The 22,204-nt window shown below is 44.9% G+C and overlaps 1 protein-coding gene across 1 annotated transcript in view; it reads right to left on the reverse strand.

Moving 5' to 3' along the window:
• Positions 1-22,204, reverse strand: part of LOC311247581 (protocadherin Fat 3-like) — a gene marked incomplete at both ends in the record, with an annotated part of 404,408 nt that overhangs the window by 365,454 nt on the left and 16,750 nt on the right. The window contains 1 exon segment of the mRNA XM_084338612.1: positions 1,062-1,275. Within this exon segment, the coding sequence (XP_084194738.1) occupies positions 1,062-1,275 (214 nt within the window).

Here is a 22,204-nt window from a genome sequence, read left to right on the forward strand (position 1 = left end):
CAGACAGACAGACAGACAGACAGACAGACAGACAGACAGACAGACAGACAGACAGACAGACACAGACACACACACAGAGAGACGGACAGACACACACTAGGGCTGAGCCCAAACGTTTGAACGTTCGAACCTTCGTTCGTTATGTTGGCATTCGAATTCTAAATCAACATTAGAATTTTGTATTTTTAATAAAAAAATAAAAAAAAAATTATATTCTGTTTAAACCAATGGGGTTTTTCTTCACAGTTGCAGATAAAGATTAGGCTACACTAATATTATAGTATTAAAATAAACTGATGAGTTATATTCAATAAAGAAAGTTGATTTAATTGATTTAGTTGGGCTGGGGCTTCTCCCTGGGCTGGGTCTGGAAAGTTGATTAAAAAAAAAAAAAAAAAAACTAATTTAATCAAATTAGTCACTTTATTCAAATTGAGGATTTAGTTTGAGGATATAATTTTTTTTTAAAGAAATTATAAAAAATTATAAAAAATTATAAAAAAGAAGAAATGTTGATTAAAAAAATATATATTTGTTTTAATTAAAAACGAAGGTTCGAACGTTCGTTCGAAAAACACTGATGAAGTTCGAATCCCAAAAACAGTCTTCTGGGACAGCCTTAACACACACAGACAAACACACACAGACATACACATACAGACAGACACACGCACGCACACACACACACACACACACACACACACAAACACACACACACACACACACACACACACACACACAAACACACACACACATACACACACACACACACGCACACGGAGAACTGAGACGCTGAGAGATAAGAGAGAGAACTGAAGTGGACGGAGAGCGAGACAGACCGTCGGCAAATGAAAAGAGACACTATTCAAAATTGCTTGTCGCACTCACACACAATCAATATAGTGAGTGACCAATTGAGATGGTGTGTTATCATCACGGCGCGCGTGGCGTGGTGGGGGTGAAGAAGAAACGATTGCACTTTCACTTCACACACAAACCCCCCCGCCCGCCCGTATATAGGAAAGAAAAAAAAATCGATGGCGGGCGGCGCGTCGCACTACCTGTCTCCTCGTCGACGGAGAAGCTACCCAGGCCGCTGCTGCCACCGCTGACGGAGTACCGCAGGACGCCGTCCCGCCCCCCCGCCGCGTCGTCGTCGTCCCGGGCGCTCACCGTCAGGACGCTGGTGCCGCTGCGGGAGTTCTCCCTGACCGCGCCTCTCACGGCCAAGTCGGAGAAGTAGGGGGCGTACAGGTTCTCGTTGACGTCCAACACCTGGAGAGAGACACAACGTGTAGAGTGACTCGTTGCTTGATAAATGATGTGTTATTGTGTTGAGGAGCCCTGCGTCTGTAGTGACACCCCTGGGTGCTCTTCAGCAAGAGGGATGAGAATCATCAGTAAGTAGGGATGCTCGATATTGGCTTTTTTACCGATACCGATATACCGATATTGTCCAACTCTTAATTTCCGATACCGATATCAACCGATACAGATATATGCAGGGTCCCCCCCCCCCCCCCCCCCCCCCCCCCCCCCCAAATGGAATAATTTCAGGTAATTAACATTACATATCTCTTGTTGTGGAATTAACACAACATTATGCATACTTTTGACAATAAATAAAATCAGAATTTGTTCTTACTTGCTTGCCTGGGTAAATAAAGGTTATAGAAATGTAAAAAAAAATTAAAATAAAATTAAAACCAATACCGATATTTTCCGATATCACATTTTAATGCCGATATCGGCCGATAATATCGGTAGGCCGATAATATCGGACATCCCTATCAGTAAGGCATCCATGTGGATTCACTTGTGCTCAAGTATTCAAATCGCCTTTGTCTTATATGTAGTGATGAGTTACCTCCGTTTATTGTTTATTGTTCATTAAGGATCCCCATTAGTCTCCACCGTAGTGGGGACTATTCTTCCTGTGGGTCCGTGCAAATACACAACATAATGCAAACATATACAAAATACAATGCAGCATACGCAACGCTTGAATCAAATGAAAGATCGACGAAATAAAATGAGTGAACAAAAGTTCACAAAAAAAGTCAGATGAAGTAAGAAGAATAAGAATATTATAAAACAATTAAAATCTAAGAGCATTTAAGAACAATTCTAAACCTAAAACACAAGAGCAGTTCACGTCAATGTATCTCAATACAATTCAGGTTAGATTTAGTCTGATTTCCTTCTTCCCTGTGTTTCTTTTTGAAGCCAGATGTGTTACCCGCTACAGTAAGTAAGTTGCGGGAGCTTATTCCAATATACATCCTGACTAGGGATGGGCATGAGATTACTCGATTACTCGTATAGCTATGAGAAAAATCGATCTTAAATTATTAATATTTTTTATGAAAGAAAATATATTTTAAATATATATATATATATATTTTTTTTTTCATATTTGTTTCACATGTATGTGTAAGATTATAACTGTTTGTTGGTTTCCTTAAACATATACGTGAATGAACTAAATTTAAATATATATATATATATTCAAAAAAAATAATGTTTGTTTCTTTTATTTTTTTATTTTTTATTTTTTGAGTGATACACGATCACTCGAGTATAGCATGCGATCAATCGATCTGGATTTTTCGTAAAAATGCCCACCCCTACTCCTTTTTTTTTTTTTCAAATAGTTTTTCTTTATTTTCCCTTTTCAACATGAAACAAGACAATACAATACAATAACAATACTAATAAACAAGACATCACAGGACAATAACAGTAATAATAATAATAATAATAATAATAATAATAATAACGACAATGACAAAACCATCAGTTAAATCAGAATAATGAAAAATAAAATAGTCATGTATAAATTAAATATATAAATTAATAAGAATATATATATATATATACATATACATACACACATACATATATATACATATATACATGCATATACCCACATGTATGTACCATAAGGCGAGATTACTTGAGCACCCGTCATCTCCAGTATCGACAACCAAGGTCCCCACCCCGTGAGGACCCCAAATCCGGCGCCCCAGCGAGCCAGAGCATCATGCCTCTTTAACACTCCGATTCACCAAGACCTCGAATCAGGGGCCCCCACCAGTCCGAGACCGCGTCTTGTTTGCTTTTCTCATATTTTTATATTCAGAGTTAATGATATTGTTTACACTGTTCATTTTCTCATACGTATTTTTAAATAAACAATAATAAATAATAACAACAATGACAACAACAACATCATTGTTATACAACAGACAGGCCTCTTACGCGTCTGTTGTACAACTTCTTCCACTAGGGAAACCCACCTCCAAAAAATACACAACCGGGGATAGACATCCCAAGACCCCCGGCCCCCACCCCTCCCCCAACCAAACAGCAAAACCACCAATCGACACGGCCAGCGACAGCATGCGGATATATTCACATACCGCCACTAGCCGTATCAATCAACAGCCCCTCTGCTCAATCGAGAAAACAGCGGAGACCAAAGGTCCCGGAACATCCACCCCCGGCCGCGCTCCTCCAAGGTCAATCTCTCCAATGGAAGAAGCTGGGATATCTGATCTTGAAACATCTCAAAAGTGGGTGAAGAGTCATTTTTCCAAAACAGGAGAATACATTTCTTGGCAAAGTATGTTATAACAATCAGCAGTCTATATTTTTTTGGATCCATCTGGATCTCTGGTAATTCATTAAGTAAATAGGCACATGGGGACAAGTCAAATTCCGTTTCTAATACAGATTTTGTAAATAAATGAATACAATTCCAGAATCGTTTTAGTTTATCACAGTGCCAAAACATGTGTAGAAATGTTCCTTCGTTAGTTTTACATCTAGGACAGTTTATTGAATTATCTCTAGACATTTTATGCATTTTTATTGGAGTTAAATACAATTTATGGATAAATTTAAAATTTGCTTCTTTGATTTTGTTACTTGTAAATGGAAAATGTATTCTATCACAAATATTTAGCCATGTATTTTCTACAAATTTCATGGTTAGGTCTGTCTCCCAGATCCTCAACAAAGGCAAAAAAGATGAGTGACATTCTTTGGAGAAGATGTCATAAAATTCACTAATTTTACCTTTAATTGTGGTCGATGACATTAGTATTTCTTCTATTTCATGTAATTCTAGTCTTAGTTTATTTTCTCTTCTCAGTATGTGTATAATGTTTCTCATTTGTAAATATTTAAAGAAATCAGTATTTGGGATGGCATATTCTGTTCTTAAATCCATAAATGATTTTAACTGCATATTTGTATGAAACAGGTCTTTGAATTGACTTATCCCCAACTGAGCCCATTTGAGTATATTAATTGATCTTAGATGTTTATCTAGATCAGGATTGTGATAGATAGGAGAGTATATAGAGGTACAATTGGTGATACCCAGTTTTTTTGAGCAGTCCTTCCAAGCACATAGTGTGTTAAAAACAGTGAAGCAATTACCTATGTTTCTTATCTTTTTAAATTGTTTTATAAATATGAGAGAGTCCAATGGTAACGGTTCAACAAATTTAGCTTCTAACTGAAACCACTGTGAATCCCGTCTTCCCAACGACCATGACAGTACATTTCTTAATTGGGCTGACCAAAAATAATGTTGGAGGTTGGGGAGACCGAGACCTCCCATGGATTCTGGTTTCATAAGTGTCAATAACTTTATCCTAGGCATTTTGTTGCACCAAATAAATTTAGAGATGGGTCTATTCATAGATTTGAAAAATTCTGTAGATAAGTAACATGGTAACATTTGAAAAAGGAAATTTAGTCTTGGAAGGACGTTCATTCTTATTACATTTATTCTTCCCAGCAGAGATAATGGGAGCGTGGACCATTTACACAGATCAGTTTTTATCTTTTCTATAAGAGGACAATAGTTTTCCCTGTACAAGTTATCTAGTTGCGGTGTAATGTTTATTCCCAAATATTTAAACCCTTCTGGAGACCAATTAAAGGGATATGTTTTATACATCGTTTCGGTTGGGGTCATATGCAGGAGACAAGCATTTGATTTATTAAAGTTTAACTTATATCCAGAGTATTTTCCAAATTGTTCTATTTCGTTATATAAGTGTGATAAGGACTGTTCTGGGTCTTTTATGTATAAAATAATGTCATCTGCGTATAAGGATATTTTATGTTCCTCCTTATTCATTTTCAGTCCTTTAATGTGAATATTGTCTCGTACACATGACGCCAGCAATTCAATCACCATCGCGAAGAGTGAACTCGACAGTGGGCATCCTTGTCTTGTCCCTCTCGTTAGTGTAAAAAAATCAGAGGAAGCTCCATTGGTAATGACAGCTGCTTTAGGATTTTTATAGATTGCTTTAATCCAAGCGATAAAGTTTGGTCCCATATTAAGCTTGTCAAGTATAGAAAAAAGAAAGTTCCATTCAACCCTATCGAAGGCCTTCTCTGCGTCCAGTGATAGGAGCAGAGAAGGGCTCCGACTGGTGTCCAAATGGTTTATTACATTTAAAAGTCTCCTTATATTGTCAGCAGAATATCTCCCTTTTATGAAACCCGATTGGTCTGGATTAATCAATTTAGGCAAAATATCTTCTAGTCTTTTTGCTAATAATTTGGTTATAATCTTGTAATCGTGATCTAAAAGACTAATAGGTCTATATGATGAACAATTTAAAGGATCTTTGCCACTTTTGTGCAATACTGTGATATGTGCTAGGTTCATTGATTGAGGGAGTATTCTATTGTGACAGAAATTATACATCATTGCCATAAAAATGGGATGAAGTTCAGTCCAAAATTCTTTATAAAATTCAGCAGAAAAACCATCTGGTCCTGGGCTTTTATTTATGGGCATTAACTTAATTGTGGCCAGAACCTCTTCTTTTGTAAATGATGAGTTAAGATATTGCTGGTCTAATTCAGACAATTTTGACAATTTCTTATTTTGTAAGTACTGGTCCAGTTGTTCTTGTGAATGAGAACTTTGAGATTTGTAAAGTGTATTGTAGAATTCAAAGAAAGCTTGATTAATCTCTTTAGGTTGATATGTTATATTATCATTGAGATTAATTGCTTTAATAGTTCTTTCAGTTTGTTCTTTCTTTAATTGATGGGCCAGTAATTTACTTGGTTTATTGCCAAATTCGTAATGCTTTTGTCTAACGTAATTCATTTTTGTTGTAATTTCGTTTGAAATATTAAGGTTTAATTTGGCCCTGGCCACAATTAATTGTCTCCAATTGTCCTCTGTAGACGCTGTCTTATGAAGTGCTTCACATCTTATTACTTCTCTCTCAAGTTCTTGTGCTTGTGCTCTTTTTACTCGCTTTTTAAATGAACCATATGAAATTATTAGTCCTCTTAAAGTGGCTTTTGCAGCCTCCCAGATAATGTTAGGGTCAATGAGGGGGTCATTATTTTCCTTTATGTAGTTTGTAATCCATGTTCGCGTTTTTACTTTAAATTCTTCATCTTGGAGTAATGAATTATCAAATTTCCATTGTTTGGTGAACGAGTTGTTCCTATTAAACTGAATAGTCATGCATATTCTGGCATGATCTGATAAAATGATTGGGCTAATTTCACATTCCTTTATCATGTATATATATTTTGAGTAAATAAAGGCATAGTCTATTCTACTATATGAGTTATGTACATTTGAGAAGAAGCTGTAGTCTTTAATGCCTGGATGTAATTCACGCCAGACATCAATTAGGCCACTTTCTGCACATAACCCTTGAAGAACTTTTGAGGATTTGGAGCTATGGTTAGTTTGACTAGACTTATCCAATGCTGTCATTGTCAAATTAAAATCTCCCGCCATCACTCCAAAACCTTTACAGTTTTCATTGAACAGCAACACCATGTCAGACATAAATGTGGGTTCATCGGCATTGGGGGCATAAATGTTCAAAAAAGTAATGGATGTTCCCCAAATGCAGCCTGACACCAAGACAAACCGTCCGTTTGGGTCTGTAATTGTTTTTTCTACTGTAAATGGTATTGTTTTGTTAATCAAAATAGCCGTTCCCCTGCTATGACTTTTATATGATGAGAAATAGACCTGACCTACCCATTCTCTTTTTAACTTTGCGTGTTCAGTGTCTGACAAATATGTTTCTTGTAAAAAAGCCACATCTACTTTGTTTTCTTTTAAAAGGGATAACATTTTTTTCCTTTTAATAGGATTTCCCAAGCCTTTAATGTTCCACGAATTTATAATTATATCTGACATGGTAGTTGGTACAATCTTTGAGGAGTATCTATGACTGTATACATTTGCCTCGAAAATATTGCCATTGCTTTTATTAATAAACATGACCAAAAAACATAGAACACAAAACATACATAGAATACACATACATAGAATAAAAAACATACATGAAATACATCAACCCATCCCAGCCATGGTTTTCTGAACCACGACATTTACCCCCTTACTCCTAGTAGGCCATAGAGAAACAATAATGGAAAAAACAAAATAACTGAAAAAGAATTAAATCTTTCTTATATTGGCCCCTGGAGCTCTTGTCTTCAGTGTAATAACTTCCTTTTATTTATTTGTATTTCTCTTTACACCCCCTCCCCTCTTCACTTCCCCCCATGTTGTTAAATATGAGTTGGTCACCTGATATTACTGAATGGTGAGGGGTGTTTCTTATTAGGCAGACTTTTTTTTCTTTTTTTTCTTATACTGTTGAGAGTTCTCCTCTCCACATACTTTTTACCATTCAGTCATTGTGACCTTCTAATGTTTGAGAGAAAAATATCAGTGCAAAACAGATGCATGTTAAATTCGTGCCATTCCTTGTACCCCCCTCCCTTCCTTTAGTCATGGTATCGTCCGTATGACGTCACACGTTGTTGCAGGAAGTACCGCTGCCAGACAGTAAATATACACATTGAGGAGAAAAGAAAGAACAGCCGATCGCGACTGTATTGGCAAATCAATACCCCTTCCTCTGGGGTTTCAAAGTCAAGTGATTTGTCCGTATTATAACAGTCATAATGAGGGGGTGCAAACAAAACAAAAAAAAAACGTAAATGTCATCTTCTTACCTCCACCATGGGTAACGGTTTACGAGGCAAACCTCAGTCCAGCTCGTCGGCGAATGATTCTGCCTCTTTTGGATCGTCAAACAGGACAATTTTGTTTTTATGGAGGATTCGAAGCCGGTGAGGGTATGCAAATCCTCGAAACATGCCCTTTTCGATGAATATCTTGGTCATCCGGTCGAATTCTCTGCGTCTTCGACGTACCTCTGTGGGCAGGTCCTGGCGAATGGTGAGTTTGGCTTCCCCCTCTGTGATTGTAGATTTCTTTGCTGCTTGTAGGATCAGCTCTTTGTCCCCGATTCGTAAAAAGCGGATTAGGACTGGTCTGGGATATTTCCCAGCGTGTGGTTGTGATTGTGGTCGCGCTGGGCGAAACACTTGTTCCAGGTCGAGTGTTTTTTCCAATGAAAGCTTGAGCCAGTTGGGTAGTTTTTGCTGAATGTACTCAGGTAGAGTTTGGTCACCCTCCGATTTCTCTGGAAGCCCCAGTAAAACCAGATTTTTCCTCCTCCCTCTGTTTTCCAACTCATCCGTTTTCATCTCCATTGTTCTCAATGTCTTTTCGGCTCGGTGTAACTCTCGCTGGGTTGTTTGCAGGTTGTCCTCTAGTGCAGAAATCCTCTCTTCCGCCTCATCCAGGCGCTGCTTGTGTTTGTCGACTGCTTTGTTTGTTTTAGTCAGTCCTTCTTTAATCGCCGATACTTGGTTTGTCACCTTTTCCAGACGAGTATCGATACCGTCTAATCGGCCCAATATTGCAATGCGTTGAGATTTTAACTCCGACATAATTTCGACCAGCGTGGGGTCATTGTCTGTTTCAATTGTTTGGTCGTCGACGTCGACATCTGGTTTGTTTCGCTGGCCTTTCCTTGTTGTTGCCATCTTGCAAATCACCACGTTTTATCAAAAGCCTTTACTTAATTTAAGTTGAAACAAAATTATTGAAATTGTCCTTGAGTGGAGGTAAGAATTGCTAATTTAATCACTGAGACAGTGTAGAGCTCTTAGTTCAGGCAGCCATCTTGTTTCCCAGCAGCCTCCCCCTCCACCCCTCCACTCCCTCCACCCCTACTCCTGACGGAACAGTGAAGTACTAAACAAGCAGTTCTGAGAAAATAAAGCAGTGTGTGTGTGTGTGTGTCTGTGTGTGTGTGTGTGTGTGTGTGTGTGTGTGTGTGTGTGTGTGTGTGTGTGTGTGTGTGTGTGTGTGTGTGTGTGTGTGTGTGTGTGTGTGTGTGTGTGTGTGTGTGTGTGTGTGTGTGTGTGTGTGTGTGTGTGTGTGTGTGTGTGTGTGCAGGGACGTGCACAGGACTTTAGAGGGGCAGGTGCTCAAAGGCTGAAAAGGGCACTGGGCCTGTGCTATTTTTGGGGGCCCTTTTTGGGCGGGGAGGGGCCTTTTTAATGCTTTTTGGTGATCAAATATTGAATATTGAACTATAATAATCAGTGCAGGAGCTCACTTATCCTTGAAAGACACTTTTATCACTGACTACTTAAAAGGCCCATACATCTCCATAAATGTTCAGGGTGGAGGGAATAAGTGCTTACCCTACAGACCCCAAGTCTGTTAGGACAGCAGACTCGGTTGGCACTGCTCAAAACGTACCTTTTTAAAATAGCTTTTAAATGAATTACTATCTTTATTTCATTGTCTTATTTTTCATTATTTCTATAAATTTGACTTAAATATTTTATTATAATTTGTATTATTGTTTTATGTAGTTTTTTCAACTCGTTTTTCAACCGCTTTGACCAGAGTGGCCTCCCCACACCCCTCCCCCCACCCATCGACACCAGCACCAGATCACACCTACAAAGCAGCCCCCCCACCCCCCACCCACCCACACCCATCAGCACCGGCACCCCACCGCCAACATCAGCAGACTGCCTACCACCCCCAACCCTGACGATCACAATCAGTCAGGTCAGTAGGCAGCTCTCCAGGATTAGTGTAAACAAGGCCAGAGGACCGGACAACACCAATCCCAGGGTGCTCAAAGTATGTGTGGAGCAGCTGGCAGCACCGCTCCAGCATCTTTTCAACCTCTCCCTGAGGCTGGAGAGGGTGCCCCAGCTCTGGAAGACCTCCTGCATTGTCCCGATGCCCAAGAAGGGACGACCCAGCACCCTCAACGACTACAGGCCAGTCGCTCTGACGTCACACGTCATGAAGACGTTTGAGAGACTGGTCCTGCAACACCTCAAGCCCCTGGTGCGTGACTCCCTCGACCCCCTGCAGTTTGCATACCAGGCAAACATCGGGGTGGAGGATGCCATCATCTACATGCTCCACAGAGCGTACACGCACCTGGAGAAGCCGCGCAGCTCAGTGAGGATTATGTTCTTTGATTTCTCCAGCGCCTTCAACACCATCCAGCCGTCACTGCTAGCGGAGAAGCTCTCCGTGATGCAGCTGGAGCACGGCTTGGTGGCCTGGATCAAGGACTACCTCACTGAGAGGCCACAGTACGTCAGACTAAAGGACAGTCAGTCTGACGTACTGGTGAGCAACACCGGCGCCCCCCAAGGAACTGTGCTGTCACCCTTCCTCTTCACCCTCTACACCTCAGACTTCTGCCACAACTCAAGCGGGTGCCACCTGCAGAAGTTCTCAGACGACTCCTCCATCGTAAGCTACATCACCGACGATGATGAGGAGGAGTACAGAGCCCTGGTGGAGAGCTTCGTGGGGTGGAGCGACAGCAACCACATCCAACTCAACACCAGTAAGACCAAGGAGCTGGTGGTGGACTTCCAGAGGGGCAAGAAGAGGCCCCCCCGATTCCCATCTCCATCCGAGGGGTGGATGTGGAGATGGTGGACTCATATAAGTTCCTTGGGGTACACCTGAACAATAAACTGGACTGGTCGGATAACACAGAGGCCCTCTACAGGAAGGGACAGAGCAGGCTGTTCTTCCTGAGGAGACTCAGGTCCTTCAATGTGTGCAACAGACTGCTGCAGTCTTTTTACCAGTCTGTTGTGGCCAGCATCCTCTTCTATGCTGTGGCATGCTGGGGAGGCGACATCAACTCAAGGGACACCAACAAGCTCAACAAGCTGGTGAGGAAGGCTAGCTCCGTGGTGGGAGTCGAGCTACCTAGACTTGAGGTGATGGCAGAGAGGGGGATGATAAGGAAGCTGGCTGCCATCATGGAGAACCCCTACCACCCCCTCTACGACGAGCTAGTCAAGATGAGAAGCTCGTTCAGCCATAGACTCATTCCCCCCCGACACTCAACTAACCGCCTCGGACAGTCCTTCATACCAGCGGCCATCAGGCTCCACAACAGTGGGCAGCGACTAGCAGCCTCCAGGCTCCACAACAGGGGGCAGCGACAGCGACTGCTACCAGACATTGACCTGGGACTTATAGGAACCCAAGGAGGACAACCTACACTACCTTAGGCTTACTGCACCTTATGTGGATACTGTGATACTGTGAATAATGTATATTTCAGTGGATACCGTGATACTGTGAATAATGTATACTCAGTAGATAGTAAATTATAACACTACCTTATGCATACTGCACCTTATGTGACACTCTGAATAATGTGAATATTTCTTCAGCTAGTCAGATAGTAAATTATATTAACCAAATTGACCAAATTGTTTACACTGCCTGTGTTGTTTTTACTACCTGTACCCCCCCCTCCCCTCATGCTGCTATGATGCCTGAATTTCCCCAAGGGGATCAATAAAGGAATATCTTATCTTATCTTATCTTAACATACAGATATAAGAATCTAATCTAATCATCTAAACTAATCTAATCATGACATTTAAGACATGCATGACATACAGATACATATATATTTATATATACAGATATATATATATATCTCTGAGCACCTGAAGACTGTGCTATTAAACCAGGAAGTGCAGCACTGTTGATAAGGCTGTAGCCTCCACTACTGTAGTGTCCTGCGCTGCAACACAACTAACACAAGAGTGAACAAAAAATGCTCATGTCGTTGACTGCTCGCTTGTGTTGTTCGTTGGATTAGTTTTGGATTATTTGGGCTCGCCAAACAAACTATCAAAACGTACACAGAACCGAGGTCTGTCGTTGACTGAGTTGCTTGTGTTGTTCGTTGGATTCGTTTTGGATTATTTGGGCTCGCCAAACAAACTATCAAAACGTACACAGAACCGAGGTCTGTCGTTGACTGAGTTGCTTGTGTTGTCACTGTGTGTCAGATTCTGGATTCTTTCGAACAACCCGCCCACCTCTACCTCTGATTGGCTTACCATGACATTTTACTCAACCTCAGCCAATCGCGCACTGCCCACTAACCAAGGAAAAAAAGTATTGCTTCTCAGCGCAGAGATCTGTCTGATGAAAAAAACAGCTTCAATCATAGTAACGCGCCGCATTTTTTGGCAGTAACGGTAACGGCGTTATTAAGATTGGAAGAGTAATCCGTTAGATTACTCGTTACTGAAAAAACTAACGCCGTTAGTAACGCCGTTATTTATAACGCCGTTATTCCCATCACTGGATGTCACAGTATGATGTCATAATCCAACATTCTAGAACATTTGTGATGTCACAGTATGATGTCATAATAGACATTCTAGAACATTTGTGATGTCACAGTATGATGTCATAATCAAACATTCTAGAACATTCGTGATGTCACAGTATGATGTCATAATAGAACATTCTAGAACAGTTGTGGTCACAGTATGATGTCATAATCAAACATTCTAGAACATTTGTGTACAGTATTATAGTCAACAATTCTCTAAAGATGGCAAAAGCGGAAGTGATCCATATAGTGGTCAGGCTTGAGGGGGAGAGGGATGAGAGGAAAGTAGGTAGGCTCGAGTGGCCCAAACTCATTGCCGAGCGATTAGGAGAGGTAAAGTACGTGAACGTTTTGTGGGATGGGAATCTGGCCGTAGGGTGTGGTAGTGAGGGGCAGGTGGAGGTGGCTAGGAAGATGCAGAGCATTGGGGGGGTGGGTATAAGTAAGGTGGCGAGAGTAGGGGAGAAGAGGGGGGGGGGATGTAAGGGGGTGATAGTTGGGGTACCGGTCGAGGTTACAGTAGAGCAGCTGGTGGAAGAGCTAAAGGAGGACAGGCGTAATGGCATAGTTAAGAGTGCAGCAAGGATGAAGAGGGGAGCGGAGAGGGCAGTGACGGGGACGGTAGTGATTACGTTTGAGGGTGGGGTTGTTCCTAGGGAGGTATTAGTAGGGCGTAGGATGTATAGGGTTAGGGAATTTGTTCATAATCCTCTTAGGTGCTATAGGTGCCAGGGGTTTGGCCATATAGCTACCACGTGTATGAAGGGGATGAGGTGCGCTAGGTGTGGCGGGGAACATGAATATGGGAAATGTGGAGAGGGAGTGAAGCCGAGGTGCTGTAGTTGTGGTGGGGAGCACAGTGTAGCGTTTCGGGGGTGCGAGGTGATGATGAAGCAGGTCGCGGATCGGAGAGAGAGAAGGGAGGGTAAGTTGACGTATGCTGGGGCGGTTAGCAGGGCAGGACAGGGGAGCCAAGAAAGGGTGCAGGGGGTTGAAGGAGGGCATTTGGCAGTGAGGGTAGAGCAGGTGGAAAGAGACAGGGGAAGGGAGGAGAAATTAGGTATTGTGGCCTTCGTGGCAGGGGTAGTTACTGGTATGGCAGAGGTTACGGGTAGAACAGAGATGGTGAAGATGATTGTTAGGATAGCGGTTCAACATCTGGGATTGGAAGGTCTGGACTGGAAGGAGGTGTGTAAAGAATTGGCTGAGGGGGCTGCGAGGGACAAGGCTGCGAGGGACAAAGCGGCCCAGGATAAGATAGCGGGGGGCAGGGGGGGTCCCGCGGAGGGGGGCTCAGACAGGAAGTGGCAGCAGTAGATGCACTCCAATGGACAATGTAGTTGATGACGGGGTCCAGTAGAAGAAGAAAAAGAAGGTGAAGAAGGATAAGAAGGAGAAGAAGAAGAGCCCATAAAAAGAATTGCGGAGGGCAGTAATACGCCTCGATGCGTCTACTCTGCCGGAAATTCAAATAAGAAGAAGAAGAAGATGGCACACCACTAGTGTAGTATAAGAACTGAGGAGGGAAGAAATACGCCAAGAATCCTCGAAGAAGCAGGCCATGCCGTATGTTCGTGGGGGGAGGCTGTTGTTTGGAGAGGAAGACAGAAGTGCGGCCTGTTCATGTGGGAGGATGGATTGGGAGAGATGCGCCGAGTGGCGGCGTCTGCGTCCGTCGGAACTGTGCAGCGAAGACATGCGTGGGAGCAGTAGTCTGTGGTGGGATGCGGAAGAAGTGGCTGTGAGAGATCAGGAACAGCGAAGGCCTTGCGATTGGTGGCCCCGGCCTGTGAGCGGCTACCCAGGGTATTGGGAGGATCGTGATGGAAGTAAATGGTGTGAGAAGGGCGAGGAAGATAGCGAAAGGGAACAGGCAGATATGGAGCTAACGACCGATAACGGAGAGGGAAGTGAGAAGGAGGCCTCGGAGATGGTGGAAGACAAAGGGAAGGAGTCGGATGGTGTAAAGAAGAAGAAGAAGGAAGAGGAAGAACGGGAGAGGGAGGAGGAGGGGTGGGATACGGTGAGGAAGAAGAGGAAGAAGCGGACGGAGAGGAACGACAGCGATGGGGATAGTGAGAGTAGGGGGGAGGAGAGGGGGGGAGAAGGGGGGAAGAGGAAGAAAGGGGGGGACGATAGCTCAAGTGGTCCGGGAGACGAGGGTGCAGGAAAAGATGTGGCAAAAGCGGAAGTGATCCATATAGTGGTCAGGCTTGAGGGGGAGAGGGATGAGAGGAAAGTAGGTAGGCTCGAGTGGCCCAAACTCATTGCCGAGCGATTAGGAGAGGTAAAGTACGTGAACGTTTTGTGGGATGGGAATCTGGCCGTAGGGTGTGGTAGTGAGGGGCAGGTGGAGGTGGCTAGGAAGATGCAGAGCATTGGGGGGGTGGGTATAAGTAAGGTGGCGAGAGTAGGGGAGAAGAGGGGGGGGGGATGTAAGGGGGTGATAGTTGGGGTACCGGTCGAGGTTACAGTAGAGCAGCTGGTGGAAGAGCTAAAGGAGGACAGGCGTAATGGCATAGTTAAGAGTGCAGCAAGGATGAAGAGGGGAGCGGAGAGGGCAGTGACGGGGACGGTAGTGATTACGTTTGAGGGTGGGGTTGTTCCTAGGGAGGTATTAGTAGGGCGTAGGATGTATAGGGTTAGGGAATTTGTTCATAATCCTCTTAGGTGCTATAGGTGCCAGGGGTTTGGCCATATAGCTACCACGTGTATGAAGGGGATGAGGTGCGCTAGGTGTGGCGGGGAACATGAATATGGGAAATGTGGAGAGGGAGTGAAGCCGAGGTGCTGTAGTTGTGGTGGGGAGCACAGTGTAGCGTTTCGGGGGTGCGAGGTGATGATGAAGCAGGTCGCGGATCGGAGAGAGAGAAGGGAGGGTAAGTTGACGTATGCTGGGGCGGTTAGCAGGGCAGGACAGGGGAGCCAAGAAAGGGTGCAGGGGGTTGAAGGAGGGCATTTGGCAGTGAGGGTAGAGCAGGTGGAAAGAGACAGGGGAAGGGAGGAGAAATTAGGTATTGTGGCCTTCGTGGCAGGGGTAGTTACTGGTATGGCAGAGGTTACGGGTAGAACAGAGATGGTGAAGATGATTGTTAGGATAGCGGTTCAACATCTGGGATTGGAAGGTCTGGACTGGAAGGAGGTGTGTAAAGAATTGGCTGAGGGGGCTGCGAGGGACAAGGCTGCGAGGGACAAAGCAGCCCAGGATAAGATAGCAGGGGGCAAGGAGGGTCCCGCGGAGGGGGGCTCAGACAGGAAGTAGCAGCAGTAGCTGCACTCCAATGGACAATGTAGTTGATGACGGGGTCCAGTAGAAGAAGAAAAAGAAGGTGAAGAAGGAGAAGAAGGAGAAGAAGAAGAGCCCATAAAAAGAATTGCGGAGGGCAGTAATACGCCTCGATGCGTCTACTCTGCCGGAAATTCAAATAAGAAGAAGAAGAAGAAGATCTCTTATCTCAGAAGACAAGTGGAGATCTCACTTGTTGTTTCCGGCTATTTGTCTGTAAGCGTGAATATATTCTGTAGATACAATTTAAAATCACCACATGGAAAAGGAAACAATGTCATCTACAATCCTTAATGAGCTGCATCTGGAAGGAAGGTTCTGTGATGTGGTTATTAAAGTCAACAGCACCGAGTTGAATGCCCACAAGGCCCTCCTGTGTGACTGCAGCGACTATTTCAGGTAAGTTTAGCTTGGTTCAGGTTAGCTTTGTTCAGGAGAGAGGGTAGAGCAGGAGGATAGAGAGAGGGTAAGGGAGGAGAAATTTGGTATTGTGGCCTTCGTGGCAGGGGTAGTTAATGGTATGGCAGAGGCTACGGGTAGAACAGATAGAGTAAAGCTGATTGTTAGGATAGCGGTTCAACATTTGGGAATGGACGGTCTGAAATGGGAGGAGGTGGTTAGGGAATTGGATGAGGGGGTTGTGAGGAACCAAGCAGCCCAGAATAAGATCGCAGCAGGCAAGGAGTGTCCCACAGAGGAAGTAGCAGCATTAGCTGCACTCCAATGGACAATGTAGGGGATGACGGATTCCAGTAGACTGCGGAAAAGAAGAAGAAGAAGAAGAAGAAGAAGAGCCCATCAAAAGAATTGCGGACTGCAGTAATACGCCACGATGCGTCTACACTGCCGGAAATTCAAAAGAAGAAGAAGAAGAAGAAGAAGCTTGCTTCAGCTTAGCTTGGTTCAGGTTAGCTTCGTTAGTAAACAGATACCATACTGTACTTTTACTGTAAACAGATACTATACTGTACATCTACTGTAAAAATATACTATACTGTACTTCTACTGTAAAAAGATACTATAAATGGTAAATGGCTGCTTTTTTATATAGCGCTTTTAACCAAAGCGCTTTACAATTTGTTACTCACATTTTACCCATTCACACACACATTCACACACCGATGGCAGAGGCAACCATGCAAGGTGCCAACCTGCTCATCGGGAGCAATTAGGGGTTAAGTTGTCTTGCTCAAGGACACATCGACACGCTGCCCGGGAGGAGCGGGAATCGAACCGGGAACCTCCGGATTGCCAGACGACTGCTCTACCTCCTGAGCCACAAGATACTATACTTCTACTGTGCTAAGACCCTATACTTCTACAGTGAAAATATATTACTACACAGGACAGAATGTTGCTTACTGTTTACTCATCAGATTTCTCTATACTCTGCGTCCCACAGAGCCCTCTTCACTCGCTGGAGCGACTCAGAGAAAGCAGTCTACACTATCCCTGGGGTGTCCCCGGGTATGATGCAGCTCATCATAGAGTACTCCTACACACGCTTTGTGCTGGTGACAGCAGAGAACGTGGAAGAGCTTCTGGTGGCTGCAGACCAGCTTCTCGTCACTGGCATAGTAGGAGCGTGCTCTGACTTCCTAGAAGGCCTGCTGTCTCTGGAAAACTGTGTCGGCATCTGGAGCTTGGCGGACATCTACAACTGCCCTGACCTGAGGCGTAAGGCCCATCTCTTCATCGTGTGCCACTTTGAGGAGATGTTGCACGTCTCACAGGAGTTTGTGGAGCTGTCCCTGCAGCAACTGGTGGACATCATCGAGAGGGATGATCTGAACGTGAAGAGCGAGGAGACAGTGTTCGAGGCCGTCCTCCGTTGGATCGACCACTCCCGTGAGGAGCGTAAAACACACATCCCTTTGCTGCTGCCCAAGGTAACTAATTGTATTACTGCATTACATTAAAACAACACTACTGTAGGTTCTCAAACATTTGGGTCCAAACTGTTCCCTAGCAACAGAAACCGCCTACAACCGATGTCTAAGTTGTACCCGCTGTCTGCTTGTCTCTTCCCAGGTTCGCATGGGCTTGATGAGGCCTGACTACTTGCTGAACAACGTCCAGAACAACCCTGTGGTGAGGGACAGCCACGACTGCAGGCCCCTCATCCTCAGCGTCCTGAACCCCCCTGGCTCCGACAGGCTCCCAAACCCCCTGATGCGTCCACGCCTGCCCCAGGAGGTCCTATTGGCCATCGGAGGCTGGGGTGGCGGCAGCATGACCATGGAGGCTTACGATATCCGAGCCGGTGCATGGATGGACGTGAACCTTGAGGGGGAGAGTCCCCGGGTCTTTCACGGCACCGCTTATCTCCACGGTCTGGTCTACTGCGTCGGCGGCTGGGGCGGCAGAAAGGCTCTCAACAGTGTGCGCAGGTTCAACCCTGTCACTCGCAGCTGGCTGGAGGCGGCTCCCATGCACTCACGCCGCAGTAACCTCAGCGTGGTCGCGTTGGGCGGCTGTATCTACGCCATAGGAGGGAGCGACGGAGGCACCCTGAACACCGCCGAGCGCTACGAGCCTGAAACCGACCAGTGGACAGTGATCTCACCCATGCTGGAGCGCAGGAGACACGCCGGGGCAGCAGCCCTCCAGGGCAAGGTGGGTGGAACTGAGGGACACAGGGTGCTAGATGAACACAAGGAATGTTAGATGAATGAATGAAAACTTTATCTAACAGATTGCAGAATGGGTACAATACAGTACGGCTCAATACACACAATTGTTAAGGGGATGCAGACCTGAAAAAGACCTTTGTCTTGTTTCCATTAGGGTCAGAAATCATAAATGTCTTTATTGCCAAGTGAGCTTGCACATACAAAAGATGTGTCTGGGTCCTTTGGTGCATCAACATTAACAGACAATTAAAGTAGAATGAAATCAAATGGAATATATAAACTAAATTCGAATATTTTTTCTTATTACAGGTTTACATCTGCGGTGGCTCACATCGCACAGCTGAGTGCTACAGCCCAGACACCGACCAGTGGACTCTGATCGCCCCCATGAGCAGCAAGCGTAGAGGACTGGGAGTCGCTGCATACGGAGGACAAGTCTATGCGGTAGGTGCACACAGAGACAAATGCTTTATACTAGATATTTGTAGATATGTATCATTTGACTTTCAATGCCTCTGTGATGCCCTCATTTCCCTAAATGGATTAATACAGTGTCTGCCTGCCTGAGCCACACACTAAAACATTCCTCTCATGTGTCCTGTCCTCAGGTGGGAGGGAGAGACACTGGAAACGTCCTGAGTAGCGCGGAGGCCTACAGCCCCTTGACTGACTCCTGGAGCGCCCTGCCCGCCATGCTCACCCCCCGCAGACACTTTGGCATCGCGGTGATGGGCGACCTGCTCTTCGTGGTCGGAGGCTTCAACTACAATAGCTCCACCATCCTCTCCAACGTGGAGCACTACGACCAGAGCAGCGACAAGTGGACTGTAGCCGAGGACATGAAGATCCGGCGCATAGGCCTAAGCTGCTGCATAATGCATGGTCTGCCATTTTACATGAGCCAGTATGCTGCTCCCCGTGGAGGAGGAGGAGGAGGAGGAGGAGGAGGAGGAGGAGGAGGAGGAGGAGGAGGAGGAGGAGGAGGAGGAGGACGATGAGGAGGACTAGGAGGAGGAGGAGCAGGAGGAGGAGGAGGAGGAAGATGAGGAGGAGGAGGAGGAGGAGCAGGAGGAGGAGGAGGAGCAGGAGGAGGAGGAGGAGGAGGAAGAGTAGGAGGATGAGCAGGAGCAGGAGGAGGAGGAGGACAATGAGGAGGACTAGGAGGCGGAGGAGGAGCAGGAGGAGGAGGAAGAGGAGGAGGAGGAGGAGGAAGAGTAGGAGGATGAGCAGGAGCAGGAGGAGGAGGACAATGAGGAGGACTAGGAGGAGGAGGAGGAGCAGGAGGAGGAGGAAGAGGAAGATGAGGAAGAGGAGGAGGAGGAAGATGAGGAAGAGGAGGAGGAGGAGGAGCAGGAGGAGGATTAGGAGGAGGAGGAGCAGGAGGAGGATTAGGAGCAGGAGGAGGAGGAGGAGGAGGAAGAGGAGGATTAGGAGGAGGAGGGGTATGAGGAGGAGGAAGAGGAGGAAGAGGACGAGGAGCAGGAGGATTAGCGGCAGGAGGAGGAGGAAGAGGAGGAGGAGGAAGAGGAGGATTAGGAGCATGAGGAGGAGGAGGAAGAGGAGACTTAGGAGGAGGAAGATGAAGAGGGGGGAAAGGAGGAGGAGGAAGATGAGGAAGAGTGGGAGGAGGAGGAGGAGCAGGAGGAGGAAGAGGAGGATTAGGAGCAGGAGGAGGATGAGGAAGAGGAGGATTAGGAGGAGGAGGAGGAGGAGGAGGAGGAGGAGGAGGAGGAGGAGGAGGAGGAAGAAGAGGAGGAGGAAGAGGAGGAGGAGGCAGCAGGGGATCCATCTAAGAACCTTAAACATTTTTTAGACAAAAATAAATCCTAAGAAATTAATAAATTACTATCAGCCAAAGGTGGTGCATTTCTTTCTTAATTCAGACAATATCGGTTTTTAGTTTGTGTAATGTAATGTAATATCTGTTTTTAGTTAGGAGGAGTATGAGGAGTATGAGGAGGAGGAAGAGGAGGAAAAGGAGGAGGAGCAGGAGGATTAGCGGCAGGAGGAGGAGGAGGAGGAAGAGGAGGAAGAGGAGGAGGAGGAGGAAGAGGAGGATTAGGAGCATGAGGAGGAGGAGGAAGAGGAGACTTAGGAGGAGGAGGAAGATGAAGAGGGGGGAAAGGAGGAGGAGGAAGATGAGGAAGAGTGGGAGGAGGAGGAGGAGCAGGAGGAGGAAGAGGAGGATTAGGAGCAGGAGGAGGATGAGGAAGAGGAGGATTAGGAGGAGGAGGAGGAGGAGGAGGAGGAGGAAGAGGAGGAAGAAGAGGAGGAGGAAGAGGAGGAGGAGGCAGCAGGGGATCCATCTAAGAACCTTAAACATTTTTTAGACCAAAATAAATCCTAAGAAATTAATTAATTACGATCAGCCAAAGGTGGTGCATTTCTTTCTTAATTCAGACAATATCGGTTTTTAGTTTGTGTAATGTAATGTAATATCTGTTTTTAGTTTGTGTAATGTAATGTAATATCTGTTTTTAGTTTGTGTAATGTAATGTAATATCTGTTTTTCAGATATTAATGAGCTGCGTCTGGAGGGAAGGTTCTGTGATGTGGTTATTAAAGTCAACAGCACTGAGTTGAATGCCCACAAGCCCCTCCTGTGTGACTGCAGCGACTATTTCAGGTAAGTTTAGCTTGGTTCAGGTTAGCTTGGTTCAGGAGAGAGAGTAGAGCAGGAGGATAGAGAGAGGGTAAGGGAGGAGAAATTTGGTATTGTGGCCTTCGTGGCAGGGGAAGTTAATGGTATGGCAGAGGCTACGGGGTAGAACAGATAGTGTAAAGCTGATTGTTAGGATAGCGGTTCAACATTTGGGAATGGACGGTCTGAAATGGGAGGAGGTGGTTAGGGAATTGGATGAGGGGGTTGTGAGGGACCAAGCAGCCCAGAATAAGATTGCAGGGGGCAAGGAGTGTCCCGCAGAGGGGGGCTCAGACAGGAAGTAGCAGCATTAGCTGCACTCCAATGGACAATGTAGGGGATGACGGATTCCAGTAGACTGCGGGAAAAGAAGAAGAAGAAGAAGAAGAAGAAGAAGAAGAAGAAGAAGAAGAAGAAGAAGAAGAAGAAGAAGAAGAAGAAGAAGAAGAAGAAGAAGAAGAAGAAGAAGAAGAAGAAGAGCCCATCAAAAGAATTGCGGAGGGCAGTAATACGCCACGATGCGTCTACACGGCCGGAAATTCAAAAGAAGAAGAAGAAGCTTGCTTCAGCTTAGCTTAGTTCAGATTAGCTTCGTTAGTAAACAGATACCATACTGTACTTTTACTGTAAACAGATACTATACTGTACATCTACTGTAAAAAGATACTATACTGTACTTATACTGTAAAAAGATACTATACTGTACTTCTACTGAAAAAATATACTATACTGCACTTCTACTGTAAACAGATACTATACTGTACTTCTAATGTAAACAGATAATATATTGTACTTCTACTGTAAACAGATCATATACTGTACTTCTACTGTAAACAGATACTATACTGTACTTCTACTGTAAAAAGATACTATACTTCTACTGTGCTAAGACCCTATACTTCTACAGTAAAAATATATTACTACACAGGACAGAATGTTGCTTACTGTTTACTCATCAGATTTCTCTATACTCTGTGTCCCACAGAGCCCTCTTCACTCGCTGGAGCGACTCAGAGAAAGCAGTCTACACTATCCCTGGGGTGTCTCCGGGTATGATGCAGCTCATCATAGAGTACTCCTA

This window comes from Notolepis coatsorum (assembly GCF_963971535.1).
Source record: "Notolepis coatsorum genome assembly, contig: SCAFFOLD_101, whole genome shotgun sequence".
Lineage (NCBI taxonomy): Eukaryota > Metazoa > Chordata > Actinopteri > Aulopiformes > Paralepididae > Notolepis > Notolepis coatsorum.